The following is a 24,448-nucleotide window of genomic DNA, read 5'->3' as shown; positions in this document are numbered from 1 at the left end:
CACTAGAGCAGCCCCCCCCCCCTGAAGGAATGACTGGGACTTGTCTTTCTATGGTTCTCACTTTTTTCTTTTAACAGGTGAAAGAATACTCGCCCCATCCATGCGTTGCTGTGAAATGTTGCAAGAGCTGAGTTCATTAGACTCTTCCTCTTCCCCCCGCCCATATTTAATGATCCTTTTCTTTCCAAATGATTACATTTGCCGTTTGTAGGTTGTACTACTCTGGGTTCTAAAAAAACAAGGCACGCACACAGGAAAAAATGATAATTGGTCGACTTTCATTGATTATTCTAAGCAAGTTTAGTTTTTGCATGGGGCTGGAACTCAATACCAGACTTTTAACTCTTTTAGAGGACAAGGATGAAACAGTTGTGGAGACTAACCTATCGGTTTCCAATAAGGGGGAGGCCTTTCACTTTGGGATTGAGGCACGTTCTTTGGGGAGTTACAGAGCAGTTTGTTCTGGAGAGAACACAAGCACTGTTTTTTTCTTAGGGACAGAAAATAACCTTCCTTAAATGTCCCTGGTTTACTGTTCTAAGAGGAGTAATTTTCTTTCTTTTTTGAGTCGAGAGCATTGTTGCTGCTGCACTGCATTTTTTAGTTCAGGGTACAACATTTTTTCTGCTGTTCTGTGTCTGCTAATGGTGGGCAGTGTTGCTGACTTAAGAGAGGATGAGTGAGTTGGGGGGTGGGAAATGCTTCCTGTAGCTTGTTGATAAATAATCTGTTAGCTTGCTTACTTGCTGCAGTGATTTCATCTTCCTCCTTGGAACTAAAGAGTAGAAGAAGATGATTTCAGTCCTGGATCATAGTAATTTTCCTATTTTCATTAGCACCTATGTCATGCTAGAGGCTGTTTCTTACAGAACATGGAAAACAGCAGATAGTCTACACCAGTGGTTCTCAAACTTTTTTTTCATGGACCACTTGAAAATTGCTGTGAGGGTCTTTGTGGACCACTTAAACTTTTTTTTGTTCTACAAATCAAAGCACACAGCTCATATTTTAATATCAGGAGTCTTACCTTACAAGTACGGGTACGATGGTTCTGCAGACCACCTGAATGGAGCTCATGGGCCACAGTTTAAGAACCTCTGATCTGCACTGTTAGCTCATTTTTTATTTTTGAAAGTGGCACTGAAAATTAAACTCTGTGCAGGTAAATCCCTTTAAGTTAATCTTCCAGCAGTTTTAAATGGTAGTCGTCTTTGACCAGCTAGCAGCCTTGTATCTGACCAGACCAATCTTTGAAATGGACCCAGTTAAAAGGGCCAAGTGATGACTGTTCCAAATGAAGAACATAACCAGTTCTTTTCCTTTTTCCCTGCTAGGAACTACTATTACCTGGGTATGGGACGGAGGGGTAGTGCTAGTGACAGGGCTACAACCTACCACAAAGGAAGCAGAACCAAGTGAGCAGGGAACAGGACCAGGCTCCTGTAGACCAGAAGGAGCATGTTAGCAGTGCAGCTGAGCTTACTCCTCTTCTTCTGTTTTGGCTCCTTCTGCCTTGAGCAGAACATTCATCCCACTTCCAGGCAGCCAATATGTTAAGGCAAAGACGCGTTCTTTCCATTCCAGTACAGTTTTTTACTTTCCTAATTATATTTGAGCCCCAATGAAGTAGATTGGCATGGACATAATTTTTGAGACTCTTCATTTTTGCAGGGAGGGCATATTTCTAGTATATAAGGTAGTCAGTGATTTCCTTCCTTTTTTTTTTTTTTGCCATAGTTCAGAAAGATAAACCAAGGACTGGCAGATATTTTAATGCATCTTCTGGATTTTTCTGGAACATCATCTTTGTGAATAGGACTGCCAGAACAAGCCATGTCAAAGAAAGAGAAGTGGAAATTAGCAAATCTAGATCCAAGAAATTGAGGGTTGGATTTCAGTGAGAATTCTTGCTATTTTACAACAGACAAAATTGTTCATGGAAACATCTCAAAACACTTTCTAACATTGGATGCAAATCACAAACATCTCAAAACACTTTTTAACATTGGATGCAAACCGCATTTTATGGCTGGGAAATCGCATGCTTGCACTCTCAGGGCCAGGCATAGAATCCAGTTTTCCAGATAATTGGAATCAACCCTTCTTTTCACACTGGATGCTTGACTGTTGCACAGGATCCGTTTGAAAGGAGATACTTGTATTTGAAAAACGATTTTAAGTGAAGTCCTGTTTTGAAGGCAATAATCAGTTAACAGAAAGGTTTCATTTTTCATTGTCTTAGTCTGACTTTTTATCTGACTGTATATGACATTTATTTCTAGTTTTAATTAGTTATTGCAGAATTCCTAAATTCTTCAAAGACACTGGTTGGCAGAGGGTTATAGCTAAAGAAGGCAGTATCGATGAGGCACTTTACTGGGCATATCTTTTAACAGTTCTTACACTTTTTCTGAGAGTGATGAACTTTGGTGCTTTCTCTAAGTTGTTACTCTTTTTCTTATTCCATTTGAAAATAATGTTATTGGTTATTGTTTGTAAAAATAAAAAGCAAATTGTATTGTATACTTTTAAATACTGAATTATCAGCTTTAAGTCAAAGTGGTTTGACAGTTATTGTTAAAAATTATTACAAGTGTTTCTGTATAATGGTTATAAGAGAAGCCTGTTACTATGGTATTTGTTATGTATGATGCTGGTTCTAGCTGTGAGATCCTGAAAAATGATATACTCAGAATTTTAAGGAGATCACTTATGTAATTACATTATCATCATCCCATTCATTTTACAGACAGAAGTTGAAGATAGTGATTTATGATTTATAAATTCCTATGTTTAAGCTTGTCATTTATTTTTCTCTACTTCAAGTACATTTTTACTTAAAATGTCACTTAGTTTTAGTATTTATGGACTACAGGCAGCTAGCTGGAAATTTAATGGCTTCTACTCTTGATTGTGCTGAACAGATTGGGTCTCAACATCAAGCATCTTGGGTTTCTTGGCTTCAGAGTAAAGCTCTGCAGGCCTAGATGGAATTGTTTTATTAAATGATATCTTCAATTGCCCTATTTGCTGAGTGTTACCTCATGACTGAAGTAGAGCAGCATAGCAGCCATACCACAAAGGAAATCAAGCTCTTCTGACATGCAAGAAGTGTACACGGTTGGAGGTATCAATTTTCTGTATGGGATCCCACTTTTTTCCCCCTCTTCCAGCTAATCATCTTTGCAGTTACCTTTAAAAAGCAACACAACCCAGAAATCTCCTACTGTAATAGAATATTCCCTTATGTGAAAACCAACCTAATTTACCAACTAATATTCCAGTCCAGATAAGTGCTTTAAGAGCAGGTTCTCTTTAGAATGGGGGATGGAAGGGAAAAGAGCTTCTCTATTCTGGGGCATTAAGATGATTGGTTCCTGAGAGAGGATAAACTTGGAAAAACTCAAATGGGTTTAAGATTTCACCGTCTGCTTGGGCCTTGCTTTTGAACCTTGCTACAAGAAATCAAAACAAAGTAAATGCAGAGAAGCACTGATGTATTTATAGTCATTTATTTATTTTTTATTTCATAGAAAATTTAACAAAATGCACTTGAATTCAGTAACTGATCTATTGAATCTTAGAATGCACAAGTAACAGTGCATACTTTTTATATTGCTCTGCCAAAGTGACTCAACTCCTGAAGGAACATCATCTCTAGATGAAAAAGTATAATTTATTCTTAGCACTTCAGTCAGGCCTTCGTCTTTTTCGAGACTCTCAAGGAAAGTGATAACTAGAATGTTTTTTGATTGCTACCGGCCTGATTTTAGCTATAAGGTAACGATTGCACTGTGGATTCTGGACCATCAAGTTATAAAATGATTAGAAACTTCCAATATAACCCTGGGAAATGGAAGAAAATAGAGATTAAATTTTGTGTTTTTAGCATTCAGAATAGAATAGCCCATGCCCAAAACTCAGATTTCAGATGAAAGTTGCCTGTATTTGATGTGATATAACTAGATGCAGTAGAACCTAGCAAAGCACCCTAAAGAAAACGAATCCATTTTAAGTGTACTATAAACATGAAGAAATCCAGTGCATACTTTAGAACTGAAATTTTGTAGACTTGAACAGGGGGAAAGTAAGGTGGAAAAAAATCCTAATGAGTAGATGGGGTTTATTTCCACCATCTGTTTTGCATTTTAAGGTTAGGTAACATAACTTTCCTTTTCTGAAATAGGCCCGTGCACATTGTCATGAGTATAACTTGAGTCGAATTACATTGGGTAAATGTTGAAATGTTTTAGCATGTGGAACTAATTTTCTTTTTCTTTTCTTTTCTCCCCACCTCTCTTGCCCTCTTAAAAAAAAAAAAAAAAGAACAAATCTTCAGTGCATTGATTGCATTTTTGGCAGTTTTCAGTTTACTTTTTTCTTACTGCAACTGCCTGCTGTTTTCCAAGAGGATGTAGCTAGAAATATCATACTCTAGATTGAGTGTTTGCTTTCACTGTGTCCTAACTAATTACTGCTTTGTGGTTCTGAATATAACATTTGAAACAAAGAGTTGTCCTTTTATATCCCGGTATATCCTGCATCATAATTATGTTGGGCAGATTATAAAACCTGTTCATAGAGTTTTCTCCCACTGGAGATCAGGATGAACCTAAATTTTGATGCTAGTAGGACCCACTGTGAGTCTTAACTTTTAATCCTCCTCTATTATGTGGGGCACGATCCTCTTCTAGGATCATTTGAACATATTTTAATCTAACTAATTTCTGGCCACTCCCGTTTTCTCCTGTGCTCTTTACCTGTGGGAAGTAGTAATGCTGTTTGTTTATAGGGTGCTTTGTGGCTAGAATGGACCAGTCTTCTGGATCTTTTTGGAAAACATGATTGCTTGCAAAAGCAAGGGACCAAGATAGGTGGCCTGGGAGGACCTTTTCAACCTTATGCCCATAGTTTACAAGCCTAAGGATGTACCGTATGGTTTGCAAAGGCTGATTATTCTAAATGGTTTATTCCACTCTTACAAGAATAGTTTATAAAGCATCAACAATACTCAGAAGTTTGGTAACTAGTCATGATCAGCTGATGATTTCATGTAAGTAGCATAGTATAGCTGGTAGCATCTCTTCTAACCTTTCTCAGAATGTGGCCAGATTGTTGGATAGGTGACTACCATTACCCTCTGATCACTTATAAACAGCCTGTATTATGCTCAGACACTACGGTGATCATGCATTTATAAATATCAAAGACAAATGGTCATTATATTAAACACGGGTAACCTTCACTAATCCACAATTAAGGGTGGAAATAAGTATCAGCTCTGCATGCTAAAAACCTGCTGATGCAGTAGTTACACTTAAAAGCATTTTGAAAGTCAAGGAATTCTAAATTATATGCATTTATAGCAACCTTTTTAGACTCCAGACACTCCTCCACAACTTTTAAAATTTGCAGCACCCCATTTAAAGATCAAATATAAATAGGTTATTAATGTTATTAACATCATTCTATTGTTAATGGTCAATTAGTTATTAATTTATTAGATCCTTATGTTATATTACACTCGCCCCATTGCTGCTGTAGCCAGGTGGATCTGCGCCGCACATTTCCTGCAGAGCTAGATCAGGAAGCAGCTGTGGCAGGAACACATGCTCGTGCTGTAGCCCTTTCCAGTCTGACACTTCATGGTGTCTCCTGGAAGCAGGCACAGGAGGCAGATGGAACTGTCCTGTGCATCCCTGTTTTCAGGCAGCACGTCAGAGCCAAGCTGTGAAACAGCTATAGCAGAAAGGTGCTCCTGCCTGTATTACATTATGTAGACAAGGAGCTGCTTCTGCTGCAGCTCTTCACAGTTTGGCTCCAACGTGCCTTCTGAACACAGGCGTGCAGGGTAGTTCTGCCTCGTGGCAGCAGCATCTGTCTCCAGGCTGCTGCCACTGCAGGGAGAAATTGCCCTATGCACCTTGTTTTCAGGAGCACATGGAGCCCAACTGAGAGGGAGACACAGCACAGGCAGCACGTCTGACTGTATTACATTATGTAGGCAGGCACGCCACTTCTGTTTTAGCTCTTCTAGGTTCAGCTCATGGCCAGAAGCGAGGAGTGACTGAAGCAGCAGTGTCATGCCTGCCTGCGTGCATAATGTTACGTAGTCAGACAGGCTGCCTCTAGGATATGTTGGGCAATTTTGTCCTGCAGTGGCGCAGCGGTAGTGGCCATCGAAGTACCCTGGGTAGGTTCTTGTAACGCCCCATTTGAGAACCACAGGTTTATAGAAACACGCTTTGATTGTCTTTAACTAGCATGCAAATACTGTTACTTTTTAACCACAACAAATCCAGAACTTTTATATAGTGTTAGCCTCTCGAATGAGCAAGCTGTCATGGTTTTTAGTCTTGTTTTTCATGATAACATTCCTTCCAGTTGGGTGAGAGATAATATAACCGTTTCACCTATTGTTGAAGTGTAGCATCTCCAGGAGTAAAAGGCAGTGTCTGTGTAAAGCCAAGCAACAATGAAACAACATGGACTAAGGAGGTTAGTGAAGAAGAATACGATTTCAAACTGAAATTCAAGTGTCATAACTGAACCCTAATTTGTAAAGTTTATTTAACTACAGTCTGGTCTGAAAATAAACTTTTCTTTAATGGGACCAGACACAATTTAATTAATATATATATATATATATTTTTTTTTTTTACAAATTTGCCTTTTTCAGGCCTCGTGCCAAAGAATAGCAGTGCCATACTTATTTATTTTAAAACAACAGGGTTTTGGTCAGTTCAGAACTTCATTGGCAGAAACTATATGCTTGGTTCGTGGCTCCAGCACAGCTCTGGACTTCAAGATCTGTCTCTCTCAACAGCTAAATGTCATGTTGGATGACCTGTCCAAATGGATGGTCTGATCAGCAGGGAATTTGAACCTGACTGGGCAGTGAATAATGGTACATGGAAGGCCTACAAATCTCTCCTTGCAACCAGGACGGTAGCAGTTTTCTTACAGGGATGGCCAAAGCTAATTTGATAGGCTCAGATGGACAATTCAGAGAATGAGCTGCGAAATTAGATCCAAAAAAATTAAGAAGTTGAATATGTCCCAAGCCTGTCCTAGTATGCTGGACTAATGTGGTTAAGACATGCTGGTTTTTGTAATCAGCTACTTGCAAGGTGGGGATATAGCTAGCATCGCATATGGCCACCTTTGAGTTGCCAATTTGAAGGAACATTTACAGCTGGGTGGTGTCCTTTGACACACAGTCAGAGGGGCTCAAATTCAGGCATCAGGATTCACAGCAAGATAACAAGTCTCAACTACTCTAGTATAGTTTCCTGAGAGGCAAGGAGAGCAGGATTTCTGGCCTGCCCTCCTGGAATATTTTTTTTCCCTAAGAACTGTTGTGAAGACTTGCTGTTTGCAGGAAGCAGTGGGGCTACTTCTCAGCAATTTGCTTAGCTTCTCTCCTCTCTCTCACCACTGACTCCCCACAGCAAGAAGACTGTTTTCTTACCATCTTAATCCCATACATACTTATGTCTGACTGAAGCAGGGTAACTACTCAGACTGAAAAATAAGTCGGAGACCTAATTCATGAAATTCCCTCTGAATTATATACAATCATTGGCTAAGAGGCAGAAGGTGTAGTATTGTCCCCATATGAGGTGAAAGGTAAAATTTCTATTGACTTTAGTGAAAGTCAAGATTTCACCCAAGAAGTCTTCTGATGGAGAGTCAGAACGGGTCATGACTGTCCTCATTACTGCCAGTAAAATGAGGATTGTCTTTTCTGTTTCAGATAACATAGCTGTTTTATAGACCAGCTTAATCTAGCTACCCTGAAAATAGTTGAATCAGCAGTAAAGATTCAAGCAAAGATGGCAAATCTTTTCACAACTGTGTGCCTTTATCTCTCATAATTTCAGAACTAGATTTTTGACTACTTTCCTTTCTTCCCAGCACAATATGGAAGCATGTGTGCAATTTTAAACACAAAAATAGTCCTATTAATGTCAAGGGGAATACCATATTTACTCAAATATAAGATGAATCTGAATATATGGCAAAACTCCAATGATTAGATTCTATATATGGAAAATTGATACATTTGTTATACTTTTCCAGGTATAGAATCTAATTATTGGAGGTTTGCCTTGAATTTATTTCCTTCCTGCTGCTACAGAAGGGGAAAATAAATATGGGGAGCACACAGGTACCCCTTTATCCTCTGCCCCCGCAACCTTTTCTATTTGCAGCCTCTTTCCCCCCTCTGTTACTGTCAGGCCCTGCTCTCCCTGAGCACATGGAAGTGATGGACAAATTTGAAAACACTGACTTTGTACTATGGGGTACCCATAGACTTAGTTCATCCAGAATTAATCCAGTTTGCCTCTTTTGAAACTACTGCAAGTTTTAGCACAGGTACTCCATAAACAGACTTTTAAGCATTACTTTTGTACCTATTTAACTATTTATATATGGATATATATATTTAAAAAAGGAAGCCCTGCCTGAACTACCACCAAGTACATGTGTGTGAATTAAGTGTCTGTAAAATTTGTATCACAGTAACCCACATTCCTGTCTTCCCGATTTCCCCCTCTCCTCTGCCCCAGGTCTTATTCCTATTTGTTTAGGCATCTAAAGCAGATATTGTAAGTTCTTTGGGACATGAACTGTGTTTGCCCCTGTCTTCTCAGAAGTACCCATTAGAAATTTGACTTAAAATACAAGATAGTATGGCTAATAGGCACTGTAGAAATAAGCTCTATACACCACTGAATTGAACCATTTTTGCAAGCCTTAAAAAACAGATTTATTGTTTGTATTTGCCTACTGCTTTTTAGAGTGCTTGTCCTTCATAATAGGAACCTGGCTATATTTTATTGCTGCTGAATTTTAAAAAGCACCTCACTACTGTTTAGTTTATGCTGTTTTGTATTTGGTAGTTTTGCTATTTCTGTTTATTATTTGACCTTTCTAATATTGGGCTTATTTAATCTTGTGGTAATCAACATCTGATATACGGCAAAAGAGGCCGCTTCTGAAATTCGTGTACATATGCCAAATCTAAGATTGTTCGTGGCAGTTCATGAAGGCTGGAAGTAGGCACTTCGAAACCAGCGGGAGCATGCCAGAGATCTGGTGCGTTGGAGCTGACTCAGTTAATCAAGTGTGCTCCGCACGTGAGCTGACGTGCCCGGTGCTGCGTCATACATTTGTTTAAATGGTGAAATGCACGTAGCGCTCAGAAAATGCCGGTGGTGTGCTTTTGAACTAAAAACACCTTTGATGTGTTTTAGTTCAAAAGCATGCTGCTGCCGTTTTCTCAGTGCTGACATGCATTTCGCCATTTATAGAAATGCCCGCGCCACAGCGCCTGGCACTGCGGCGCAAGCAGGTATACAAATATCCAATGATTTTACCCACATTTGGTTTCTAAAACATAGTGAATACTGCTCTCCCAAGTTATTTGGAACATTGTCTCCAGGATTTGTCTACCCAATGGTTCTGTCTCATACAGACGGTATTAAAATGCCAGCAGCCACTTGCAGCCCTTCTCTATGCTAGCGTTCCCTCCATTGCTATTCCCAGTATCCAAGTGTTTATTCCAGCCTTCCATTGTTATTCCAAATGTAGCAGATCAATGGTAGCAGGACCTGGCTAGTGTTTGCAGAAATATCTAGTTTAGAGATGTGGCTTGCTGGTGAAGTGTTTTGCTTTTGTGTCTAAGACAACCGTTATCACTTATAATCTTGTAAATGCTTTGTTTCCAGTTTCCTGTAGGAACAATGAAGATTTTTTTTTTAAATGCCTTGTAATGTAACTGTTAAATCAGCTGTACTTCATTTACAATCCCTTATGTTGTGCAAATGTTACAAATAATATTTTTTTTCTGGCAGTCCTTTGCAGTAAATATATTAACTCTTCAGGAAAAAAATATTCCATTGAATATGGAAGCTGGATTGATTTCTAATCTGCCATTTCTAATCGTAGTTAGCAAAACTGATGGGCATATATGGTTGGCTGCTCTGATTAACAGTTCAAGTGTGTATTTTTCTTGGTGATACAATATTAGCAATCATATTATATAGATAGATAGATATAGGTCTATATCTATAGATGTATATAGATCTATATAGATAGATATATAGATATAGATATATATTGTTTGAAGTATTTTCTCACTGCAACATGCTGTGCTGCTGGGTTTACTTTCATTTTATGGAGCTGAAGAAACAACCTGTCAGCTTACATTTTAGTTTATATTCTAAAGTCAGTTTGGAGGCATTCCCCAAGTTTGAAACCAAACTACTTCAGCTTAAAATTTTCTATATATGAAGCCTCATGATTTTGTTTGACTTATTGCCAAGCTCATATGAATTGGGTACTATTGGGGCCAAAAAGAAAAAGAAAATCTACTTCCCATTCTGTTTGGCAGGAAACTTTATCCCTTCCTTCCAGGTGGGGAACAGATCTCCGTGATGCACACATTCATTACCTCCAGCCTTCATCTGGCAAAACCATTAGAACACAGCTTTCTGTCTCCTCACTGGGCTAGGTTAAGAGCCCATCAACCCTGGGCTGTGATCCGTTTAGTAGCTCCCAGTTCAAGAGGCAGGGCCTAGTCCTTCTAGCGCAGGGACGGGCAAAATATGGTTTGTGGGTCAAAGCCTGTGGAGGGACTTTGTCTGGCCCATGGTAGGTCCCGCCTGGCCCACACCGTCAGGCCCATGGCACATCCTGCCACCCCCAGGCGCACAGTGGGGCTGGGACAGCTCTGTGGCCAGACTCCATTTCCTGGCAGCCCCAGCCCCATGGAGACTGGCTGGGACCTGTGCAGGCAGGCCCTAAGCACATGGCCCTGGCCTGCACCACATGGCAGGGTGGGGGCCCTGCAGAGCCTGCTCTGGACCCAGCCACGATAAGCGGCAATGGTAACAGGGAGGAGGAGCAGAGCAACCTGGCATGGGATCCAGGTAGCAACAGTGAGAAGAGCCCGGCAGGGGCAAGGGGGAGGTGGCCGTGCCTGCAGCCAGGTCCCATTTTTTTCCCCACTCCCAGCAGCAACTTCCGTCTGGCCACCACTGCTGCACCTCACTGTGGTTGTAGCAAGCAGGTCTGGAGTGGGTGCTGCAGGGACCCTGACTCCCCGCCATGGGCTGGGGCCATATGCTCAGTCCAGGGCTGGACAGAAACTGCTGTCAGGTGCCAGGGAAAAAATGGGACCTGGGAGCAGGCGTGGCTGGCTCTCCCTCACTGCGGCTGCCTGGAGCCCAGGGTGGGGCTGTCCTGCGGCTCCTTCCTGCTGGATGTGGGGGCCCAGAGCAGCCTGGAAGTGGCACTGGTGGAGGCCTGATGCAGGCTTTGCGTGGCTGCAGCAAGAAGGTCTCAGCAGCAACAAGAGGGAGGTGGCTGCAACCACTGCCAGGTCCCGCTTTTCCCTGGTGGTCAGCAGCAGCTTCTCTTCGGCTGCCACTGCCGCCTTGGTGCCTGGGCCACCAAAGCCGGGCAGCAGCTTCAGCCCCTAGTCAGGTTAGAAGGGTGGCCTGGAGTTGGTGCTGGTGGCAGCCCTACTGAAGCTGCTGCTGGCCGGTACCCACACCAGCTCCCTGCCTGCCTGTGGCCCCCTCGCACATAGGGAGGTTTGGTAAGCTGTTGCATGGTGGGACAGAGGAGGAGAGAGGTTCTGACCTAGCCCAAAACTCCCTGTGTGGCCCAAAGGCCCAAATAATTGCTCACCTCTGTTCTACCTGCCACTGAGTTAGCCATTTAGAAAAATGAGAGATCCTCACAAAACCCCAATGCTGTTCCTAAATGCTATAGAAGAGTTATGTTTGGTTAGTTTTAATGTAATCAAACTAGCGGTTTTTGGAATATGGACTTTTGGAAAAGTACAGTCTTAACTTTTAGAAATGTTTTAATTCATACAAAACTCTTTTTGCCTAAAGACTTTATTTTTGCCATCAAAATCATAACCAAATGAAAATGATTTTAAGAAGTTTCATGAAAAACCATCCAATCCTGCGGTCAAGAACACACAAATAATAGGCAAATAGGTAAACTAAATGTTGCTAATTGTAAAACAAAACTGAGAAGCTTGAATGAAACAGAAGAACCCTGATTTTAATGAGTTCTGTAGAAAAATTGTGAATCTCTGTGATTGTTTACATTTTTTGTTATTGCTGAAATCACTTTTCAGTGGGAGGTAATTGCACTAAGTCTTTTCTGCCTGCTCTAATAAGTATGTGATGCATAGTTGTACAGAACAACCCAATAATGTTCTGTTGTAACTTTTAAATAATAACTGCCAATAAATCCGTACAACCTTTGGTCAAGACTGGGTAGAATTAGAGGTGGACTGAAGAAGTGTGAACAGGAAGATTGAGGTGAAGGTATAGATTTTGCATGGCTGGGATTGTTTACGTTAAAAAGGAGATGGCTAAAGGAGGAACATGGTAAAATATATAAAACAATGAAGAGTGGAAAGCAGGTAGATGTGGAGCTCTTACCCATCTGGCCATACGACAGAAGCACAAGGCCGTTTGAAATTGAAAGATTGCAAATCTAAAACTGAGACAAGAACACACTTTTGCACACAAATGGGAAAGATTCAGAGACAATTGGATTTTATATGGAAAACAAGACTATCGAGCTACAAGAATTAATGCCAACAACGTTTTGAAAGGCAGATAAAATCCCATCTTTCAGGGTTTAAGATGTTCTGTAATGATTACAGTTTAGCATGAGACCTTCATGGTGAGTGGGGAACAAATTGCTGGCCACTGCTGGAGAGAGAGTACTGGAGTAGATGGCCCTCCAGCCTCATTTGTGGCAGTGCCTCTGTTCCTGTGTTATTAGGGTGAGTAGTGATGGGTTACGGCAAATAATCTTGAATGGCCATCTCATTAAACACTTGTGTAATTGTTCCTGTTCAAGTGAGCTCGGAGTCTACTGCCATCTGTTAAGCAGACTCAATTAAACAGCAAGGGGTGGGGAGAATAAAGTGCAGATGCTAATGCATTGTGTAAACCACACTGAGCAGAGCTCTCTTTAAATATTTAAACTATTTCTGCCAGTTTCTGGAATTGAAATTTACTTTTCAGTCTTTGTTTGGATTTGAGAAATCAAGGCCATTTATTTACTATTATGTAAATTGCATAGCACAGTCTGAGATACTGACTTTGTACATATGTTAAATAAGAAAAGTAGAAAATAATTTGAAAATATTTGCTTAGATTTTTTTTTGCAAGGACTGAAATTTTCCTGGTATGAAAAGGGGAATATTTTTTGATCTAGATGAAAATTCCATATAGGCATATCGCATAGAATCAGATATCCAAGTAAAAGACTATTGCTGGGGTACTGGAAGAGCAATTAATATGTAGCCTGAGGGGGAAGGGTCAAGGGACCAGATTTGTGGCTTGCTCAGTGATTTTATTACTCCTTTCTTCAGTTGGTGCAGTCTTAATTTAATGTGGATTATTTATTTGAATTCATTGCTGAAAACAACTATTTAGCTAATAGAGTTTTACTTTTTACCAGATTTTTGTAATAAAAACTAGAAGATTCTATGCCTGAAAATGTTATAAAGAACTTGGCTAAAATGGATCAACCAAAATAAATTCATTCTATTTCAGTGGCCAAATACACATTGCTACAAGTAGAATGACTTTTTTTGTAACTGTTCGTAATGTACTCTCTCATTTTGAAAGTTCATAAACAAAGCTGTGTTTAAAGACACAGGGGAAGGGTCAGCTTTGTATTAGAGACAGAAAGCTTCATTCTCACTAGCTAACAGACTATTTCCTTGTTGTGTCTTTTGATGGCTACAGATTAAATGCTATGTGGGGGAAAAACTCATTTTAAACACTTTGCTTCAAAATGACACCCTTTAATGTTTTTTTCCTCTGATGTTAAATTATCTTCTCATCTAAAAGGCAACAAACAACAACCCCCACCCCCACCCCTATGTTTGTAGATTAAGTACCTGTGCAGAGCTTTAACAGAGGTCTGGAAAGAAGAGGAAGTCTGCATGTAAGGCTTCTAAGAGTAGTTGCATTTTGCCTTTTTATCCTTCTGGGCTCTCTGGGACTTGTAAACTGAGGAGATTTACTGCTGCCCTTCTAAATGCTGCTTAGGAATTTCAGAAATTTGAACTCTTAATTCTAAAAGTCCTCAGGAGGGAAAGGGATAGGGGAAAGTGATGGTCATAAGCTGAGCAGAACAAACTGCAGGATTTTCCAGAGTGGCTCTGCTGGTTATATTGGCAGATTGTCTTACTAAAATCAAATCGGTGAAACCCTTCCCAGGAAAACTCATGTAGTTGTGAACAATGTCTTCTTGCACCCTTGTTTTGATTTGAGTTTTGAGTTTCTTTCTGTGATTCTGGCTTCTATTGCTAAAATTTGGAAGATCCAAACTGGGGGGTCTGATTTGATGTTGTACATTGTAGAGATCCACCAATACATCAGTCTGATCTTAGATCGGTACCGATATAAAGAAAATTGTCTATATTGCATATCGGCCCAATGGGGCCGATAATTTGGGCAATAAGTGCCCATGCTGCATACAGCCACAGTGTAGCACGGAGCAGAACTGGCATCGTGGAGAGCTGCCTTCTGGTGTGGTGAAAGGGGAGGGGGGAGGGAAGAGGTATGCTGGGGCAGATCAACACCCCTGGGGTGAGGGAAGGGGCAGGGGCAGGCGCTGTCCAGCCTAGGTAGGGGGGCATGGGACAGAGATGTGACTCCTGAAGTGGGGGCAGCTCCTGCTGGTGCTTGCACCCTGGGAGGGCGGGGGGACATGTGTCCCCAGATCTGCGGGGCAGTGGGCTGCCCTGCGTGACGGAGCTGGCGCTGAGCAGGCCTTTTCTTGCCGGGGGGCTGGGCCAGAGCGGGCTCCGGAGACGCTGGAGGAGGCTGTAGCCACCCCAAATTTCACTGAGCTCAACTCCCAGCCCTGCGCTACTGCCCACAACAGCCCCGGCTTTTCCCGGCACTTGGGTAGAGGTGGGGCATTCAGCTGGGGCTGATCGGATGTTGGATCGGTATTGGCTGATATGCCTCCTTAAATATAGACTATTGGTATCATCCCCCAAAATCTCTATCAGTGTACCCCTAGTACATTGGGTTGAGTGTGGAGGCCTCCAACTTGAAGTGAAAGGCTCACAAGAGTATCTCTGAATACTTCTGTCATGTACCAGGTATGATCAAGTAGTACTTACTACTGCATGGCTGTGTATTGCTCTCTGTGCTGTTGAAAGTGCCATTCACTCCCTGAATGAAAACTTGGCTCCTTTGTAGTCCATGGTCAAGCTCCCATTGACTTCAGTGGGATCAGGATTTCACTCTGTTTTTATTTTATTATTTTTCTTTTTGTGCATTGGCATTTTAACACTTTCAGCCCTAGTGGTTCTCTTTCTCCTCCCTGTGTGTTGCAGCCAGGCTGCATTGGTAAAGTGTCTCCGGAGGCAGTAGTTCTTAGTACATCGCTTGTTTAGATTGTGCGGGCTGCTGTGTACCTCTTCTTCCCAGGGACAAAATTATGGGAAAGGGATGTAAGCAAGAGTTTCAATTGGAATCCTGGATATAGCCTCTAAGAAGAGGTAAATGGCTGTATGTTGTACCATAGCTTTACTAGAGGTTCCTTTAAAAAAAGGGAAATGTCCTATATAAACTGTGGGGCATTAACATATTACATAGTAGTTATGTAACCCTGCAAGGTGAATCACTTTAATGGGTAGAAAAATCCCTCAGTAATAGTTTTGTTTTCTTTTTTTCCAGAGAAAGTGCTATAAATATATAACTTGACTTCAACATTTGCAGGCATGTTGCTAGATAGGTTGAGAAAAACACTCTTTGCCTGAAAATCAAATTATTTTTGAAGTCTTCTCTGTCATCTTAACAGCTTGAAGCTATATGTATTTAACTGCCAAATGCTGGCCCTTTCCATTTCAAACGGGTTCTGCCCCCAACACCCTGTGCCTCTCTAGCACCTCTGATGATTGGCCTTTTTTTGTCCTGTGATGCATTTTGAAGTTGGATGTTTTGGGGTGAAAGTGCTAAAAGGAGAGAGAGAGCTGCTAACAATATTCTCACCTGCCTTAAATTTTCCGTGATGTAATATATCCAGCATATCAGGAATTCTTGCTGTGATAGCCAAGGGTTGGGGCGAGACAAAGGGCTTGGAAAACTATTAATTAATTTTCACATTAAAACTGAAATCTGTTCCCATAACCAAATAAAAATGAGGTAATACCACTAGACACCTAAACCACTGAAGCTGTACATTACTAGAATGATTTAGTCTTTGTTCCTAGTGAGTATATGGGTAGCATAGTTCAGTATTCAACTTCCTGTTTGAAGTGGAGATTCTTCTAGGTAAGGTTGGGACTATCCTGCCTAGGGACACTGTGTAAATACCTACTAGTCAGTGCAGTCTGTTCCATTGCAACAGCAAAATTCTGCTCATCTGAGATATTTTGATACCCCAGGAATAAGCTGTCTGTGATGGGGGCTGTTTATCAGTTCTCTCTTGAATGTCAGAGTTGTACTACCAAGGACAACTGCCTCACCAGGGATCCCCAGAAAAAAGATGAACCCTCTCATGTGGAAAAGGGTGTTCCCAGCTCTCTTTTTACTTTAATGGCAGAATCTTAAGACAGTGTTCCTAAGAATCCCTTCTAGCATGTATCTGCTGTAAATAACTTGGTATTATCCTGAAGGTACTCATGCTCGCTTTCTTCCCTCCACCCCGCTTGGAGTAACTAGGAAGAATGGTCACAAACTGGCAGAGAGCAGATTTAGGTTAGACATCAGGAAGAACTTCTTCATGGTAAGGGTGGTCAAGATCTGGAATGGGCTTCCAAGGGAGGTGGTGCTCTCCCATGCCTTGGTGGTCTTTGAGAGGAGGCTGGGCATGCACTTGGCTGGGGTCATCTGACCCCAGCACTCTTTCTTGCCCAGGGCAGGGGGTCAGACTTGATGATCTGCTAAGGTCTGTTCTGACCCTAGCATCTATGAATCTAAGAGAGAGACTTTTAAGAGGGGAAGGCAGGTGTATTTGTATTTGTATTTTGCATCTTCTGACATGTGGGCATTCAGCCTGAGCCCCAATTCTTGTCTGGCAGGCTTCAGTAGCTTCTGCATATGAAACAAGTTCTTCTCTTGGTTTCCAAATAAAGAGACCCATGTTCTAATCGGTAATCACTATTCAGGAGCTGCTGCATACCAGTAAAACCTGTGCAACTGGAGAATTAGAAATAAGATATAAACCTGGCTATGGAGGAGAACATGGAAAAGGAATATTTTTAAAACAACTTTATTACATTCAAGTGTTTAGAATCAGTAAACAATTTTTTTGTTCAAGGACAACAGATTTTAAATGTGAAGCATAGACTTTTAAAATTATATGAATAAATAGTTGAATAAAATGGCAGATACCCTGCAACTAACGTCCTAGATTTATCTCTTTTTTTAGTATATAAACGTTGGTTAATTTAATTATAGAATCATGTATTTTACTTGCATAATCTTGGTGCCCTTTAGCTGAAATTGACAGGTTTTTTAAACTAAACTAGAAAAAATTCCCTGTCATAAAATAAAATATGTAGTATTTTTGTATCTGCAGATTTTAATTTTTCAGAACTGCATTAACATCTGTTGTATTCAGTGTTTCTCATGCACCATTTCTGATTTTATTACAGCGGATATTCAACTCCTTTGTGTACACAGAAAAAATCTCAAATGGAGAAAGTGAAGTTCAGCAGGTAAGCAATAGCAGAATGCAAGAAAATCCCTTACCTAGCCAATCCCGCTCCCTGAATAGCATTTTAAAGAGACACAGTTAATTTTAAAATCTCAGTCCTATCTGAATTAGTCTTACTCCCTAGTCCTTCATGCAACACTTAAGGAAACAACTACTGAAAATAGAGACTATTTCAGTTGTTGTGTTTATTTGGCAGTCTCCCTTTCCCCTGAATGGGAAAGAAGTTTGATTTATTCTTTATTTGGGTTTTTTCACAGAAACGAGAAAAAAATCTTTTCTGGTATAGGCAGTACTTGGAGATGGGTGCAGTACTTGATGCTGCATTTTTTTTTTAAATTGACAGTGTCCTTTTAAATTATTTTTACTTTAGGTGCATGTTGACTGATCTGGTACCAACACATTGGCATTATGTATACAGCATTGCAAATGTATGGGTTTTCATGTTTAATTTCCACCAAAATTTATATACTTTATGTGCAAGTATATAGTTGGGTTACAGCTGATATCAGCTTTCAAATGCTAATCAATTTCTTTAAAAGAATATATTTGAAAATGTGTTTGTGGTAAAACCCTAACATCAAATCTTCAGTTGAATATAAATGTAAAAATTAGAAATAAACAACATTGGTTATTGCTTTTTTAATCTATTAAGGGGTATTAAACAGTTACTGTATGTTTATATTAAGAATCAGATTAATTAAAAATACTAAATTTCTAGCTGTGCTTTTAATTTGTTAAAGTCCATCTTCATGCTGCATGTGCTCGATTTTGTTAGTGACAAGCATTGCCTTATGAAGACCTGGCTTTTGATTCCAGTTAAAGACATTGACTGACTGACTTGACCTTCAGCAAGTAACATGACCTCCATCAAACTAGTTTTTATGTTTAGTAAAAAACAAAACTGGCTCAGAACAGAGTTTTCCCAGATGAAGAATTAATTGCCTTCAAAGCTTGCAAGTAATTTTTAACTTGGTGTCTGAACCAATGTTGTACTCCTTCAGGAGCATTTGACTACATTGCATAAGCTTATTCATTTGCATTTGGTATGCAGATAAGTAAAATAATATTCCAGGTAATATTAGTTTTAAACTACAAAAAACAATTGGCCATGATTTGCTCTCCAAAGGAAAAAGTGAAAGAGATGGGGCCACTTAAAATTCTGGCTACAGTCAGTAAACTCTGGGCAAGTTTGGCTTTGAAATTAATTGTCAAGTTCTTCTCTGCCAATCCATTAGCTTAGGATAGGGTTATGGTATTGTAGGACCATAGGATTGTAGGAAAGTAGGATTGGAAGGGACCAGGCCTAGCTCAAGGCAGGTTCAACCATGACTGAACCATCCTAGCCAAGTGTCTGTTCATCCTGCTCTTGAGAATTTCCAAGGATGGAGATTCCCCAGTTTCTCTAGATAGCCTGTTCCATCCTCATAGTCAGAAAGTTCCTCCTAATCTCCAGCCTAAATTTCCTCTACTTCAATTTGAGGCCATTGCTTCTAGTGCTGTCCCCTACAGCCACTGAGAAAAGCCGATCTCTATCTTCTCTATAATCGCCCTTCAGGTATGGGAAGACTGTTCTCCCGTCAATCTTCTCTCCAGATGAAATAACTGCAGTTCTTTCAGCCTTTCTTTATAAGACTTGCTTTTCAGGTCCCTACTCATTTTTGTTACTCTGTGCTAACTCTTTCCAATCTGTCCACATCCTTGAAGTGAGGGCCCCAAAACTAGACACCGTGCTCCAGGTCTCACCAGTACTCCAGTCTCACCAGCGCTAAATAGAGCTGCAGAATCACTTCCCTTAATTTGCAAGTGACAGTCCTGTTAATACTACCCAGTATGCTCTGGGCTTTCTTTTCAACAAGAACATACTGCTCATGTTCTGTTTATGATCTGCTGTAACTCCCAGGTCATTATCTGCACTATTGCAGCCTAGTCAGTCCTAGTCTGCATTTGTGCATACAGTTATTCTGTCCCCATATGCAGGACTTTGCACTTGTCCTTGTTGAATCTCATCTGACTGATTGCTGACCATTTCTCCTATTCAGTGCATTCTGGATCTAAGTCCTAACCTCCAGAGTATCTGCAACTCCACCCAATGTGGTATCATTTGAAAATTTGCCAAGTGTGTGCCCAACCCCATCATCCAAATCATTAAGCAGGGAGAGGGGGAGTGCACAGCTAAATGCAGGGCGGCAGCAGCCACTGCATGCAAGCTTTCTCTGGCCCCCACGTCTTGCCGGCTGGGTGGCGCCTGTGCGGCAGCGCAGGATGGTGTGTGGCGGTGCTCCGTTCTGCCTGCACACACATAACCCCTAGGGCCTTCTCAAGTACCCCCGGGGCTACACATACCCCCAGTTGACAACCCTTGTATTAAACAATACTGGATTTAGGACAGACCCCTGAGGAACCCCACTTGATGCCTCCTTGAGGAGAGTAGAGATGCTATGCAGAAGACAAAATAAAAAGAATAATCCTAGAATTGTTAGGCACTTTTAAAAATACTCAATTGTAAGAACCCTCTTCTATGCTTGAGCTAAAATTTAAGGTGGGATAATATATTGGCGCACAGTTTTTATGCCAGTATGATTAGTGATTCAGGATTACAAATTGACTTTCAGATTAAAACCCCCACACTTTGAAAAGTGTCTCATATAACTTGAAACTATTACAACTGAAAATAGAGAGATGTATATTATATAATACAATATGCTCTATAGGGATTTTTTCTAGCCTCTGTCATTCAAGGGTTAGATTGTATTTGTTCGAGCCTGATCAACAATTATGAACATCTATCTTTTCATGAAATATATTAATCTCTTTGCCACAATATTTCATAGCAGTTGGCTCCAAAAATTAAATGAATATTATAGAAACAGAATTCCATTTTTGTTGGTGAATGTTTGTTTGCCCTTCCTGTAAATGGAGAATACAGCTGTTCTTGTAATGTAAGATGGGATCAATATGATAGGCGGGCTTTCTTTTTTACTACTTGTAATTATTCTATACACTTTGCATATCACCAAAGCTACCTCTCCATTTTTGGCCCTCAACTAAATTGTGCGTAAGACTTTTCATGCCTCTAACAATGTCCCTCATATTCACTAGACTGCTATGGCTTTACCCTTTTTGTGTTGAAAGGACCAGAAGTGAGCTCAGTAATGAGGATAGGGAATATGCTGTCATTTGACATGAAGGCCATTATATTATTTTAAGTACTATTATCTTTTCCCTAATATCAGTGCTGATTTTTTTTATGAATTTTTGAGTACAGAATGTAGAGCTTTGAGCTGTTCCTCGTTATATAATGTGCTAAGTGCAGGGTGGGTTTTAGCTGAAGTGGTTCCAGATAATTGAGAACCCACTTATAAGTTTGAGTACTTCTGATTTTTTTCTCGTACATTATCATGCATTTGTCTAAACTAAACCTCATTGTTGCCTAGTTCCCTAATTGTGATTTATTTTCCTGTTTTTCTTTGGTGAAACATATTGTAAAGTAAATAAAATAAGGTAAAATAAAACCCTTTTTGTTAATATTAGAACTTAGGAAATCCATTTGTTCTAAGTAAAACTAAAATTTTCTATCCTAAGCCACCTGACTGTTTCTCTGTCTAAAATGTAATTGCTCTACTACTCAGCAGCATTGCCAGAGAAACCATGGAAACTGTGGAGGAAACAAAATAATACCCAAGCAAGACCCAAGGACATTTTCTAGTGTAGTTAACTCAGTGGTATTGTAAGCACCAAGGTGTATTGTCTTCTTTTTTTTTTTTTAATTAGAAATGCAGTGTACTTGGCTCAATTGCATCCATTCCTATCATGTACGCATATATTATGCAAGCATCCAGAATGCAAAAGTTCTTGCTACTGTTCCATAATAGTACAAGAAAATGAAAATATTTGTCTATGGGGGCACATAGAAAAGTTCAGTGATATTTATACTGTGCACAAAAATCTCTTGTAATGATATTAAACCTAATGTAATGAGGAGCAGCAACTGTCTGCATCGTTAATTGTCTAGAATTATCAGGAATGCTGCCAATCATATTACCCCAACATTTTCCTTGAAGGCGATGGAATTAATTTGTTGTGTAAGTTGCCCAAAATTGGAGGGGGAGGAGAATTAGAAACATTTGCTTTCCTCCCATTGAAGGTAGGAGGGGGAGGGAAGGCAAGAAAAACTTTATCCTTCCAAAGTACAAATGATGGTAGGTAATTTTTTGTAAAATAATGTGGAAGTTGGAACAGAATAATGCAGTTAAAGAGGTGAAGTTAAATAAATGTGTTTTGAAATTTAGGGTATTTTAATATGCTGGAGGTACAATAGCATGAATAGAAATGTTTTATGAAATGCAGTGTATAGGTCATTTTTCTTTTGTAGAGTGTGTCTGTGGAAGCAGAGTGATTTATTTTTGGCATTTCTGAATGATTACAGGAAAGTGACCATCTGTTCAAAATCCAGAAAAGTTGGATGATGCCGTTTCATCCCGTTAAAATAAATAAAAAGTTTATTTTTATACAGACCAAGATTATGAAAAAGAGAGAAGTAGCTTTGTTTTGCACTAAGTTTTTAGGTACCCAAATTAGGATACCATATTAGGGTCTCCTTTTTTTCAGAAGCTGCTCAGCTTTCATTCCTCTGAGATTCAAGCCACAAGGTGTCTTAAGCTGAGCATCCAAAATTTGAAAGCAATTAACAATAATTAGTTACTTTGAAAATATATACCATGTTTTTAGAGTAACAAAAACAATTTGGTTTATTGTAAAAGCCAATGTAAGGAGACTTATTTCTATGCAAACATGGTCAATGGTGCACTATGACCAAAATGGGGCAATTGTCAATGTAGCTTTTAAGATTTAGATCTTAAACTGTCTTGACATTTTTAAAGAAAGGTTTACTGGCTTTAAATTAAACGTAGAGTAATAATTTTTCACAACCATTTCTGGGTGGTTTGCAGACAACAAAAAAGGCATGCAGGACAAGTTATGCATATGAGATGGCTTTTGAAAGTAAATCCCATTTTTGGAAAAATTCAGAATCTCAACTGGAACTTCTTTAAAGCCTTCACTAAAAAAAAATTTAAAAATAGGCATTTACTTATACCCTGGTCCCAGATGTGCACATTAACTCTAAACAGATATAAGTAAATGTCTAAACACTGCAGGTAGTGTGATGAATTCTTAACTGTCAGAGATGAAAAATGAGACCCAATAGAGAAGAATTACTATGTGTTAAAAGCTCAGCATTGAAGTGGATAGAAGAAAAATTAAGCACTTCTATTTGGTTAATAACTAGATCTTTTAGGTCTAATGAATCGCAAGGAGTATAACTGGAATTTTAGGAGCACGAGCAATACATCCAGCTGGATCATCTTGAACACATGCGTACAAAATGTAAGCAAATTAAATCCTCTATCCCTCATTCAGTTTTTGTCATTCATTAACATTTTCTTACCGAGTGATACCCTAAGGCAATTAATTACAGTTTTAAGTCAGCCGGGAATTTTTCTGGCAGGCCATTGAATTGTTATTAAAAAAATGAACTGAGTAAATAATGACTTCCAACAAATTGAGAAAGTGAAAAGCTACAGCTGTTGTCCTTAAGGGCCAACAATTAATATGCTCAGCTTTCTTCATGCCACACAAAGAGTGGTTTAAGTTTTAAACTTTGCACCGTTTGTGTTCTTAAAATATAGAGATGTCTGTACCTTTTTCCTCTTTGAGAACAGACCAAGTATATACATAGTAATTGAGGGATGTAGTCTGAGTGACATCCCTGTAAATGAAGTTTGAATCTAAAGAAGGTGGTAAGAAGTTCTGAAATGGGTGGTTTGTATAGCAATTTATATAGGCAGTGTGGCAGATAGGTGGATTTAGGACAAGAGAGGTGGGTATATTCAAATTTTAAGAAGTTAAAGAGAATGAGAATCTAGAATCCAAGGTGGTACAGTTCTAACTGAGATTTGTTTAATTAGTTTAATATATGATCTTGTCTGCATGAAGAATTCTTAGAGAAGTTAGTGAAATATAGTTAAGGTTTGAATTAAAAGTGTAACAGCTATTCTACTCCTATTCCTGTTTGGACACTCTTATTCCATAGTACAAGTGCCACTGTGTGGATTAGGATAAAGCCTGCAGCCTGCCATCCACCCTCCAAGGGGTTAACATGCAGCGCCCAGGCTGCTGCTCAGCTACCTCTCCCCTCCATGGCTCCTGCTGCTGTGGCATCCAGGGTCTCTAGGCTTCTCAGTCCTCCAGCTCCTGCTTCTTGCCTCTACCTGGAAGTGGTGTGACAGTTGGAGAGCCAGGCTGTGTGCCCATAGCCAGGCAGGAGGCTGTGCTGCTTGCATAGCAGAGAGGAGCTGGGCCGCTTGTATTGCTTGCACGGTTTGGAAGTGGGGGTAGTAAAGCATTTGCATTGCCCCATCCAAATACAAATCCTCTTTTTTTTTAATTCGTCCTCTCCCTGCCCTGAACAACCTGATAAATTAGATTGAGAAAAGTCAGAACTTTTTGTTTCAACATTTTCAGGAGATTTGTCAAAACAAAAAAAATATTTCAGATTTTTCAGCATGAAACATTCTGACATTTTGGACAATTATTTTTAAATTTTCATTCTACAAAAAAAAAGTAAGTTTGTGTAAGGATAAAATTAAACCTATGAAATGAAGCAAAACATTTTCCTTTCAGATAAAATCATAGAATCATAGAAGTCGGGTCGGAAGGGACC

At 39.9% G+C, this 24,448-nt stretch overlaps 1 protein-coding gene across 2 annotated transcripts in view; it reads left to right on the top strand.

Moving 5' to 3' along the window:
* Positions 1-24,448, top strand: part of CACHD1 (cache domain containing 1) — a 224,106-nt gene that overhangs the window by 59,087 nt on the left and 140,571 nt on the right. For both annotated transcript variants that reach the window (XM_019528449.1, XM_019528448.1), the window contains exon 2: positions 17,666-17,728. In XM_019528449.1, the coding sequence (XP_019383994.1) occupies positions 17,666-17,728 (63 nt within the window). The remainder of the gene's footprint in view (positions 1-17,665; positions 17,729-24,448) is intronic.

This window comes from Gavialis gangeticus, unplaced genomic scaffold (genome assembly GCF_001723915.1).
Source record: "Gavialis gangeticus isolate Ggan-Ray unplaced genomic scaffold, GavGan_comp1, whole genome shotgun sequence".
Taxonomy (NCBI): domain Eukaryota; kingdom Metazoa; phylum Chordata; order Crocodylia; family Gavialidae; genus Gavialis; species Gavialis gangeticus.
The sequence above is the reverse complement of the archived record's forward strand: the minus strand, read 5'-3'. Positions and strand labels throughout refer to the sequence as shown.